An 11,604-nucleotide genomic window follows, 5' to 3' on the forward strand; every position below is an offset into this window, starting at 1 on the left:
TTTTGGTAAAGGGGGATAAAAGTACATTTTTTTATGTTTTACCTAAGACTGCAGCACAGGCACAAGCCATATGCTCTTTCCTGCAGACAGGTTTGAGATGTTTCTGTAAATCCCCAAACTTTTTTGCTTATTTTGGGAACGTTTGCTGCACACAAAACCAAAGTGGCCTAAATCCTCAGTGTTTAGTTGGACTCTCTCCTCGGGAGGGTGCTGTAAGAGAAGCCGGCAGGTTTTCAGGTGTGGACGCCTTCGTGTGCGCTCGGGAATATTGCTTTTACAGAAATTTCTCCCTACTTGGCAAACAAGATGTCCCGGTCCTTGTGACTTGGTGCTATAAAAACTAAACGCACATCGCTTTAAAATAACTTACCTGCCTTAAAATTGATGTTTAAAAGTTTTAAAGAGTTGGCTGACCTGGATGAACCTACGGTTTTGCCGAAACTGTAGTTGGAAGCCACGGTTAACTGAAACTGGCTGCTATACCGCAAACCTTTGAAGGTTTTCTCAAGTAAACGTTTCCCCAAAAACGTCGAACTGTTCCTTTATCCGCCTCAAAAAATTGCGCGGGCAGAGGAGCTAAAGATTGGCCGTCAGCTGCCGTTGTGTGACTACCGGAGCAGCGCTACGTAACAGCACCGGGACACTTTTGGTTTCTTTTTTTTTTTTTCTTCTTCTTCTTCTCAGGTTTAGGGTTTGGTCGCAGCTCGTTGGAACAGTAAGAGTAGGCGACACAGGGTTGGGACCAAGTTTATTCAGTCGGATCTAATTTATTTTTCATTTCTTTGTGAGCGTGTTGCGCTCTTTGTTGAAACCATGATGTGGTTGCTCTTCAGCTGCTTGCTGGCGTGCACAGGTGAGTCTGCTTTCTGTCCTGCTCGTTGTTTTGTTACAGAAAGTTATCATATTGTGTCTCTTATGGACTCATCGCTGCAGCTTCGAGCTCCTCTTCGGGAGAAAGCCTACGCCCAGTGTTTGATTTATATCGGCTCCGTTCATAGAGCGTGTAAAGACACTGGCCATGACTCTGTTTGATGTCTGCTTTGTTTCTTACCTTCGTGGATTTAGTTCTAACTTCTGCGCGGTTTCGTGGGTCCTCTTAGCTTAACTTAGTAAATCATTTACCACACTTTGTTTAACGCTTGCTTTATAAAGTCAGTGTCTGAGCTGTTATTCCTGAGGAGAAAAAGATGCCAGAGGTAGCAAATGACAAACATTTTGACCATAAAATCTTCAAATTTTCTTTAAACAATATAGCCTGTTTGTTTAGTTTGTATCAACCACAGGAGCGTCTACAGGAGGAAACAAGATCCCACAAATCCAGCCGGACTCCCACCATTAGATACGAAAAGAAAAGAAAAGTGGCTACAGAAACAAAAAAATGAAGGCAGGGGCGGGGTTAGATTTAGTAAAGTAAACACAAAGATGAATATATTTTGCTTATGTTCATAAACGTGCAAATGCATATGTCAACATTTTGTGTGAACCCACAAAAAAAAAAAATTATAATAATAACAACAACTTTGAAACATGACTTACGGAGCTACTAGTCAGACCAGAGATCAGTTTCTTTAAAGTCTGGACAGATTTAATTTGGTGATGTCAGCAGGAGATTTCTTTAAGCTTAGCAGGAATAAGGGGGAGATCCACAGTTTCCATAACAATGCATTATCATCATCAGTCATCACCTTCTTTACAAGAGGAATATGAGTCATGTCACTGAGTGAGGCTGGTTATGGTGAGCAGAAGTCCAATACTGATCCCATTATAATGCTTTAATTCATTTAAATAAAGTTGACAGTCTGTACGTTGCATCAAAGGTAAATATCTGAAACTGATTCATTTATCAAGTGGATGCAGTCTGGTGTAAAATAGCCTCTGCAACAAGCTTGTAGCAGCTGTTATACTGTAGATACTGTCTCGTTTACCTTCCTGAGGAAACTTTTATGTTCTTATATGAGGAGAGTTTGAAACAAGTGAGGAAAGCGTTCACTCTCCCAGTCAGAGAAACTGGCAGCTGCATCCGTTCATCCAGGTCATTCAGCACCTCCTTAAAGTTTAGGTCATAACTTGCTTGCGTCTTTTAGGAGGCTTTAAATCTAGATATGTTATAAATTAAATGTTTATGAAAAGATATTTTTTTTTAAATAGTCCTTGAAAACTGATCATCTGGGGATTTGAGGAGTATGAAATTGTTTTTGTTTGTTTGTTGCCTTGCTGCAATGGCTAGAGGTTCAAATACTTACAAAGTTGAGTGAGAGAAAGACAGTCCTGTTGGGCTGCGTGTGGTTGGGGAGGATGCATTGAACTAAGATATTGAATGGCTCATCTTTTGGAGCATCAGTAAATGCCACAAGCTGAGAGCATACCATTGTCCACTTTTACTGAGTGGTGTACCGATTAGCAGACTGTTTCAGCATCGCCGTTGACCACTTTCAGCGAGCAGCTGGCCATTGCAGCAGCAGCAACTATGCCACAGCTCTGGGAGTGGCATACCGTTGGCAACTTTAGATCTTGGCACTGCTGCCTTTGAGTGGTGACTCTTTTGTCCCCAAACAGAGTCACAGTACCTGCAGGGCTTTGATACTGTGTAGAATATTATTTTGGATGTTTGTGCCATAAGCCTAACTTACATCTTGCTGTATTGTTTTAGGAAAGCTTGTGAGCGGCTCCTGTCCACTGTTAGAAATGAGCCCTCCTAGAGTTGTGGTGAGATTTGGAGACTCTTTATCAGCCAACTGCACTTCATCATCTCACCAGACAGAGGGAATGGGCTGGGAGTCTCCATATGGAGGAGTGGACCTTACCCCGGGTGTCTCTTCTCTTCCCTTTAAAATGAACTCTGTGCCAGACTGGGTGATAGAACCAATGTGTTATGTGAATCTCCTTGATGGTGAGCAGTGTGTAAAAACGTTACCAGTGACTGTTTACAGTAAGTAAACTTAACTTTATCTGACATTTCCAAGCAGATCATTTTTAGTATTTGATCACTCAATAATATAAATTCATTTTATCTCTTTTTGTTACAGAAATGCCAGACAGTGTGTCTTTGAAGCATTTCAATAGCATGGTGGAAGGCCAACAGTATTCCATACAGTGTGACATTGTTAATGTGGCACCAGCAAGAAATCTCTATGTGCTTTGGCACAAAGGAAATAAGGTCTTGCTTTCTCAGAATTTTGATGAGTCTCGTCCATCTCCGGTCAATAAGTCATCTGTCTTCAATGTGACTGCTCATAGAGACAATGATGGAACTGAGATCTGGTGTGAAGCAAAGCTAAACTTGTGGCCAGAAAAACAAGGTCCTCCCATGATGAGTTCAGAGCCACATAAAGTGACTGTACTCTGTGAGTTTTTAACATGATCTGCATTTAAGCACCAAAGTATTTCTTATTGTAATTTCATTTATTCAGGCTTTTATCGGTATATTTCCTCAGACCCACCGACCTTCTTCGAGCCTGCAAATAAGACTCTGGAATTTTCACGTGGTAAAAATATGACTTTAAACTGCACAGCAAGAGGAAATCCTCTGCCATCGTACCGCTGGCAATTCCCAAACTTCACAAAAGTGTGGCTCAAGAGTCAAGATGAGAATCGACCCATTTTGTCCCGACCATTTGAGCTTCCAGGGGTCTATACCTGCACAGCCTCAAACAGTCAGGCCACAGTGACCAAATATTTCACTGTCAGCGAAGCTCCAAGTAAGTTCTCTTCACTTCATTCATGACATTTCTTATCTTGTTATGCTTTCTTATTGTCTATAATCTTTTGTGCTGCTGGTTGTCCCTCTGAGACCACTGCTGAAATTTTAATCAATTTTTTTCTTTGTTTTAATTTTTATTTTGGGATGTATTGTTTATTACAAATAGAGCAGGTTTGAGCATATGAGCTTAGAGAGAGAATATAACAGAAATTCCCATCTCCCACAGGGGATCGAACAACATTTGGAGTCATAGTGGGAGTGTGTGTGACCCTTGGAGTCCTGCTCTTCATTGCTGGTGTATATTTTGTGACACCTAATGGTACATTCTCTTGCAACAAAGGCGGCTATCAGCGAGGAACTCCCTCAGGGCCAGTATAAGGCAGACTTTTTTAAAATTCAAATTTGAATGGCTATTATTTTTTTAATTATCTTGTTTGGTGCTTGGAGAAAAATTCAGTCACATATCTCTTGATGGTTGAGGGACATGTCTGCTCTGCATGCTCAGTGGGTATTCTGCTCATGTGTCAAAGCTGTTGCTTTAAAAAAAAAAATGCATTATCTCATCATCTTTCTCTAAAACTCAACTAACCAAGATTGCTCTCCTAACCATCATTTACAGTACAGTGTGTTTAAAGTGTGTTTAAATGCACTGCAGTAGCCTTAGGAGTGTAAGAGTGTGGAGAAATGCAACAGATAAAAAAATTAGATTTCATCTTTGTTTTAATACGGAAACATGACTCACTCCTTCCTGGGATTTTTTTGGACACCTTTTTTCTCACACGTACTTTCTGTTTCAGTTTTAATCAAGCTGGATCAGATCTTTGTGCATGTGTGTCATCCTCCAGTCAAAGAAATGCTTTCCTTTTTTGACATCTGTGTCGTGCACATTTGCACATGTCAAGATGGTTACTGGAGTGCATATAAACACATTTAATGAATTAAGCAGGTGTTGGACTGGGGGGGGGGGGTTAACACCTCTTCTTCTAGCTCATTGTTTTGCTTCTATGGCTTGCTCATTTACTGTAGTGTTTGGTCTGAGTTGAACATCAGCAGCAGCAAAGCTTTGTTGAACCCACCATATCATGTCCATGTGACACAAAATGAAGACAAAATTAGCAGCCCGGAGAAGAGCTACACATTTATTAGGTCCGCAATCGTATGGTGGAGGCTGAAACAGAGCTGGAAGGAGAACGTATTTTGGACATATTTGGAGTAATACATTGATATGACTTCATATGGACAGTAAAGTGGATTTTTCAGCTTTTTGTGGGGCTCTTTCTGCTTTGGGTGTTTGTCTTGTAATTATGGAAGAAATACTTTGTTTTATTATTCGTGTTATTTTGTCACTGGTACTATTTAACAACAGTAGTTGCCTCATTTGAATTGTGGACCTCCTGCATTTTTTTTTAATTCATCAGGAAATACATCAGAGGTTTGCACATAATGCCACATTTTAAAGGCACAAATAGCCATTCTGTGTTATATTTTTAACTGTTCATTTTGTTTCTACTCATTTTTACATGCTTAGCAGGTACTTCACACCTCCGGTAATTACTTGAGAGCACTCTGGATTCTGAAATGGTGTATAATGTTGGTAATTATTTTTTTTAGTATTCGTTTTTGGGATATGCATAAATTATTCATATATTGTCTTTTTCATTTTTTTTTTTTTGTAAAGTTTGATTTCTGTAAGCACTGGTAATCCTTTTGGATTGTCTCATAATTTTTGCACTGAATAGTCTGACAGTTTGTTACAGTATGTGATGTGCCAGCTTTTCATGCTCTACAACAATTGGTTGTTTTATTTAGCCTACAGTTTGTCACAGTTTGTCTAATGTGCTCATGAAATGTGTTTAAAAAGTAAATGTGTGTGTTTATGAATGATGAATTAAACAAGTGAGAGAGTTGACTCTAAAGAGGCTTCATTATGAAGCCCCCCTTTCTGTGACATCCTTATGCAGAATACTGAATGCCGGGCAAAGTCAAACCAGTGTCTCCCTGCTTCTTTTTGGCAATCCCTTGGATCTTTCTGGCTCTCTCTACATTTTACAGTGTTCAGTCTGCCATACTAATTAGTTCGCAACAAAGTGAACGTAAAGAAGAGAATTTGTGATCCAGCCTAGTGTTGCCGGTAAAACCTTATTTCTTATGAAACCATGTACTTTCTCTGTCATCCCCACTAAAGCTTGTACCAGAAAATGCTGTGTTTGTGTATACTCTGTGTTACCCTAACAACCGGGCAGAGCTGCTACTGCTCAATTAGTCATGGTTTTTCAAAACAAAACGAAACAAAAAAGTTTTTTTTTTTTATGAGCAAATAAGTGTGCAAGGTTGAGAGGAAGAGCATATTCAAAGTTGCAAGTAAACTGAGCTCATGCTGTAATGTATAAGTTGAGATTCTCAGCTGTGCTCTCCATAAATACACCATTGAGCATCTGATTACTTGCTCTCCTGCGCTGCATTTGTGGTCAGAGCTGATAGGCTGTGTAGCATTCTGGTCACAGTTGGGAGTCTTACAAGCTACGTCCTGCACAAGACCAGAGTTGCTGCCTGCTGGGATTTCACAAAGCATGGAGGTCAAAAGCAATAGGAGGCAAGCATGCAGGACAAGGGAAAACAAAAGTTTCTTCACAGCAAGTGACGCTAAAAGGAAAGAAAAAAAAATGTAGGTCAGATGCATATGTTTTTATCGCTATGTTCTAGGAGATTCACATGACTCAAAAATTCAGGAAGAAATGAAAGTTTGGTGTTTACATTTTATTCCACTCAGACTTCAAGCTGGGTGTTGGAAAATGGAAAAAAAAAAAAACATATTGCTACTATGTTGGTGGCATTTTACTGTAATTCTACATTACTAATGCATATATGATGAGGGATCTGTAGGCTTATAGTTTCCAAAATGCACTGCAGTGCAAAGTGTTATGCTGTGTTTTTCAGAGGCCTGCCGCCTATTAAATTTCCCTCTTTCCCTTTCACTCCCTACACTCCCCCCACCACCACCACCACCACCCCCTCCCCCTCTGCCCCAAAGTCAGCTGGGAGGGAACTTTTGTTCCAACATAATTCCCTGCAGGGTTGCCAAGGTTGTTCAAGCTGGAATTTCTCTCGCCCGTTAATCCACAGCTCGGTGCAGAAAATAACATGGGAAACAACTTTCTCACATGGATTCTTTTGCTTTGCACGTTTTGTTCAGGTGAGATGTTGTAGACTAGATGTTTCTTCTTTGGATTGTAGATGATGTCTGGGTTTACGGAAATGGTAGTAGGGTGCTAAATGACTCTAGTTTGGAATGATAACTATCGTCAGTGCAACAACTGAAAGGCGGAGCTCAAAGAACTAGAGCGGACAAATTAGGTGTTGACAAAATTATGCACTTTTGTGTTTATGCCAAGGCTATTACTTAGTAGATTGTTCAAGTGAAACAAGATGTTTGGCTGCATGCTGGAAGTTTCTTAGATTGCAGCCAAGAAAAATGTTAGTGACACAATATATGTGGGTGAGTTTAATTCTGCTGTCATAGTAAATGTGATTTCTTAGGAGTATAGCTCTTAATCTCCTAGTAGCAATGCATGCTTGTAAACTTTGGAAGTATTAAGCAATTCCTTGTGACTTGACCAGAGTGTGTTGTAACAGAGTTACATAATATGTAAGTAGTTGCAGCTTTTTGCATGTAAATATAAGTACATTGTGATGATAATGGGAAAATGATGAGGATAATTACTACTGTGTGCCTTAGTGTCCGGTGATGGTTGCTCCCTAATCCTCAAGCCTTCCAGGGTCGTTTTGGGCTTTGGGGAGTCCGTGTCTGTGAGCTGTGAGGCTGCACGGCCAGTCCGCGTACTGGGCTGGGAGTCAGCCATCAGTGCTTCACACACACAAGAGGAGCGGTCTGTCCAGTGGAAGGTGGACAGTCTCATTGATTGGATAGAGGAGCCCATCTGCTATGGGGTGTTTTTCACAGCTCCGAAACAGTGCGAGGAGAAGCTCAACCTCGTCCTCTACAGTGAGTCAGTTCTTGTTTAAAAGCTGACTGATTCCTCAACTGAACCCTTTTTTTTATTTTTTTTTTATTAAACTGACCTTAATCTGATGTGTTGTGCATTTAGAAACTCCAGACAGCGTCTCCATCAGACAGGCGAACCACACCGGCCCCATGGTGGCGGGGAAAGAGTACCAGCTGCTCTGCGAGGTTCAGAATATTGCTCCTGTTCAGTATCTCACTCTGAGGTGGTACAGAGGGCAATCTGAGGTTTATAACCACTCCTTCTCTGATCTCACATCTTCCTCACCTGTCCAAGTATCCTCTATCCTTGTCATCACGCCAACCAAAACTGAAAATGGAGTGCAGTATAGGTGTGTAGCAGAGCTGGAGCTTGGACCGGAGGGACCACAGCCACCTCCCACTGTTTCCTCAGAACCTCTCAATGCATCTGTGTATTGTGAGTCATGAAGCTATTCTCAATCCTAAGGCAGGTTCCCACATGTTTAATACAGTGAGAAATTATGACTGTGATCTTTTCTCTAGTTCCTCCAACATTCCTGAATCCTGAACCAGAGATTTTGGACTTTATACCGGGTGGTGAGATCACATTAAACTGCACTGCAACAGGAAACCCCACCCCAGTATACAGCTGGCAATCTTCCGTTCCCATGCAGGAGAGGGTGGAGAATGAAGCAACTGTCACCTCCTCCTCACTCCTCCCAGGGGCCTACACCTGCACTGCCTCCAATACGCTTGAGAAGAAAAGCAAGAAGTTCATTGTCAAGGCAATGACCAAAGGTAGAAGAGAGCTATGAAGTGCACGTGAAAGCTGTCTCGACACACTGCGTTCTAACTTGTCTTCTTTTGCTTTTACTTAGGCGTTTGAAACCACTATTCTTGGAATGGGATCAAATGACCACATCAGAAACACAAGAAGAATTCCTCTCTTTTTTTTTTACTTTTACTGTTGCTGCTTTGGAGCTGGAGGTGGATATTTATGACGATCTTGTTATCACCCAGAATTAGATCACACAGAGAAACAGACCTGAAATTACTGTGTTTGGTAGCTACCATTTAATTTGTCAGTGTTAGGATGTAGTTCACTTTTTATGCGACATTCTGTATCTAATTTATATTTGAATAGGCTTATTTTCCCATTAATGAAATTATCTTGTAACATTACAGAAGTGTAGCTACTCTTCATAGCAATATCGCTAGCAGCAGGACATGACTGTAAATATGAAGTTTCTTAATGTTCTTGTCTTTATCAATGAGAGTTTAATAAATGAACTGTATTGAAGTGAAATTAATTTCTGACAAGGAAAAATAAGATACCTTTTATTAAACATCTTTCCAAAGAAAACAAATGCGAGGAATACTAACATACATGAATACGTCCTGATCAGTAATTTACTGTAGTCTGACTGGTTCGTGTAGATATAGATTATCTCATATATGTACTAGTGCATCTCTAAAAATTATTCAAAAAGGTAAGCTTTTTTTGGTTTAATGTTGAAGATTGTGACTTATAGCTCATGAAAATCAGAAATCCAGTATCTCAAATTATTAGAATTTTTGAACAGCACCTATTTCAGCTTATTGGTGCAGTCCTCCACAACAGTCCCAGTTTGTCATGGGAAAATTAATTGCCTACCCCTGCTCTATGGGGTTCAGGTCCAACAAGCTGCTGTTTGTCAGCAGATGGAAGCATGAAGTGTTCTAAAATCTCCTGGTAGACAGATGCATCGACTCTAGACTTGATAAAACACAGTGGGCAACCCACCATCACCAGCAGATGACATGACACTCCAAATCATCAGACTACAGAAATTTCACACTGGACTTGAAACATCTTGGTTTCTGTGCCTCTCCACTCTTCCTCCAGACTCTAGGGCAGGGATCCTCACATCCAGGCCTCGAGAACAGGTGTCCTGCAGGTTTTAGATGTGTCTCTGCTTCAACACACATGAGTCAAATATGGAAGTCATTAGCAAGACTCTGGAAAACTTGACTGCATACTGAGGAGGTAATCAGGGACACATCTAAAACCTGCAGGACACCGGCTCCCGAGGCCTGGATGTGAGGATCCCTGCTCTAGGGCTTTGATTTCCAAATGAAATACAAACATTTACAGTCGTGGCCAAAGGTTTTGAGAGTCACAAGTATTGGTTTTCACAAAGTTTGCTTCTTCAGTGTTTTTAGAGCTTTTTGTCAAATGCTTCTATGATATACTGAAGTAGAATGACAAACATTTCTTAACTTTCAAAGATTTTTATTGACAATTACATTAAGTTTATGCAAAGAGTCGGTATTTGCAGTGTTGGCCCTTCCTTTTCAAGACCTCTGCAATTCACCTTGGCATGCTATATATCAACTTCTGAGCCAAATCCTGACTGATAGCAACCCATTCTTGCATAATCAATGCTTGGAGTTTGTCAGAATTTATGTGGTTTTGTTTGTTAATTTGCCTCTTGAGGATTGACCACAAGGTCTAGTTTCCTAGCCATGGACCCAAATTTTCAATATTTTCTTCTCCGAGTCACTTTTACCTCATGGCACGATGCTCCATCATACTGGAACAGGCATTGTTCTTCACCAAACGTTTTGGACAGTTGGGAGAAGTTGCTCTCAGAGGATGTTTTGGTACCATTCTTTATTTATGGCTGTGTTCTTAGGCAAAATTGTGAGTGAGCCCACTCCCTATGAGAAGCAAACCCGCACATGAATGGTCTCAGGGTGCTTTACTGTTGGCATGACACAGGACTGATGGCAGCACTCATCTTTTTCTTCTCCAGACAATCAGTTTTCCAGATGTCCCAAATAATCAGAGAGGGGCTTTATTAGAGAAAATGACTTTACCCCAGCCTTCAGCAGTCCAGTCCCTGTACTTTTTATATCAGTCTGTCCTTGATGTTTTTCCCGGAGAGAAGTAGCTTCTTTGCTGCCCTTCTTGACACCAGACCATCCTCTGAAAGTCTCCACCTTACTCTGCATGCAGATGCATTCACACCAGCCTGCTGCCATTCCTGAGCAAGCTGCACTGGGGGCGCCCCAATCCCACAACTGAATCACCTTTAGGAGATGGTCCTGGTGCTTACTGGACTTTCTTGGGCACCCAGAAGCTTTCTTCACAGCAACTGAACCTCTAGACTTGAAGTTCTTGATGATCTGATATATGGTTGATATACAGTGGCTTGCAAAAATATTCACACCCCTTGAACTTTTCCATATTTTGTCACATTACAACCACAAACATGAATGTATTTCATTGGAATTTAATGTGAAACACCAACACAAAGTGGTATACAATTGTGAAGGAGAAAGAAAATTATACATGATCCAAAACATTTTTTACAAATAAAAAACTGAAAAGTGCGGCGTGCAAAAGTATTCAGCCCCCCTGAGTCAATACTTTGTGGAACCACCTTTTGCTGCAGTTACAGCTGCAAGTCTTTTAGGGTTTGTCTCCACCAGCTTTGCACATCTAGTGACTGAAATTTTTGACCATTCTTCTTTGCAAAACAGCTCAAGCTCAGTCAGATTAGATGGAGAGCATTTGTGAACAGCAGTTTTCAGATCTTGCCACACATTCTCGATTGGGTTTAGTTCTGGACTTTGACTGGGCCATTCTAACACATGAATGTGTTTTGTTTTAAACCATTCCATTGTAGCCCTGGCTTTATGTTTAGGGTCAACCTCCTGCTGGAAGGTGAAGCTCCGCCCCAGTCTCCAACAGGTTTTCTTCCAAGATTGCCCTGTATTTGGCTCCATCCATCTTCCCATCAACTCTGACTAACTTCCCTGTCCCTGCTGGAGAGAAGCAGCCCCAGAGCATGATGCTGCCACCACCATATTTGACAGTGGGGGTGGTGTGTTCAGAGTGATGTGCAGTGTTAATTCTCCGCCACACATAGCGTTTTGC

General features: G+C 41.0%; 2 protein-coding genes across 2 annotated transcripts; both read left to right on the forward strand.

Annotated features, from left to right (window-relative positions):
- Positions 1–572: 572 nt before the first annotated feature.
- LOC115784784 (intercellular adhesion molecule 1-like) lies at positions 573–6,325 on the forward strand. The gene is made up of 5 exons (XM_030736129.1): positions 573–853; positions 2,651–2,929; positions 3,027–3,344; positions 3,435–3,698; positions 3,927–6,325. The coding sequence occupies exons 1-5, from the start codon at positions 814–816 to the stop codon at positions 4,076–4,078; spliced, it is 1,053 nt and encodes a 350-aa protein (XP_030591989.1). The 5' UTR covers positions 573–813; the 3' UTR covers positions 4,079–6,325.
- A 304-nt stretch (positions 6,326–6,629) lies between these two features.
- On the forward strand, positions 6,630–8,982 carry LOC115784841 (synaptogenesis protein syg-2-like). Its single transcript, XM_030736203.1, has 5 exons — positions 6,630–6,893; positions 7,437–7,703; positions 7,807–8,139; positions 8,226–8,480; positions 8,561–8,982. The coding sequence occupies exons 1-5, from the start codon at positions 6,842–6,844 to the stop codon at positions 8,566–8,568; spliced, it is 915 nt and encodes a 304-aa protein (XP_030592063.1). The 5' UTR covers positions 6,630–6,841; the 3' UTR covers positions 8,569–8,982.
- Positions 8,983–11,604: the final 2,622 nt, after the last annotated feature.

The sequence above is a fragment of the Archocentrus centrarchus genome, chromosome 8 (genome assembly GCF_007364275.1).
Source record: "Archocentrus centrarchus isolate MPI-CPG fArcCen1 chromosome 8, fArcCen1, whole genome shotgun sequence".
NCBI lineage: Eukaryota > Metazoa > Chordata > Actinopteri > Cichliformes > Cichlidae > Archocentrus > Archocentrus centrarchus.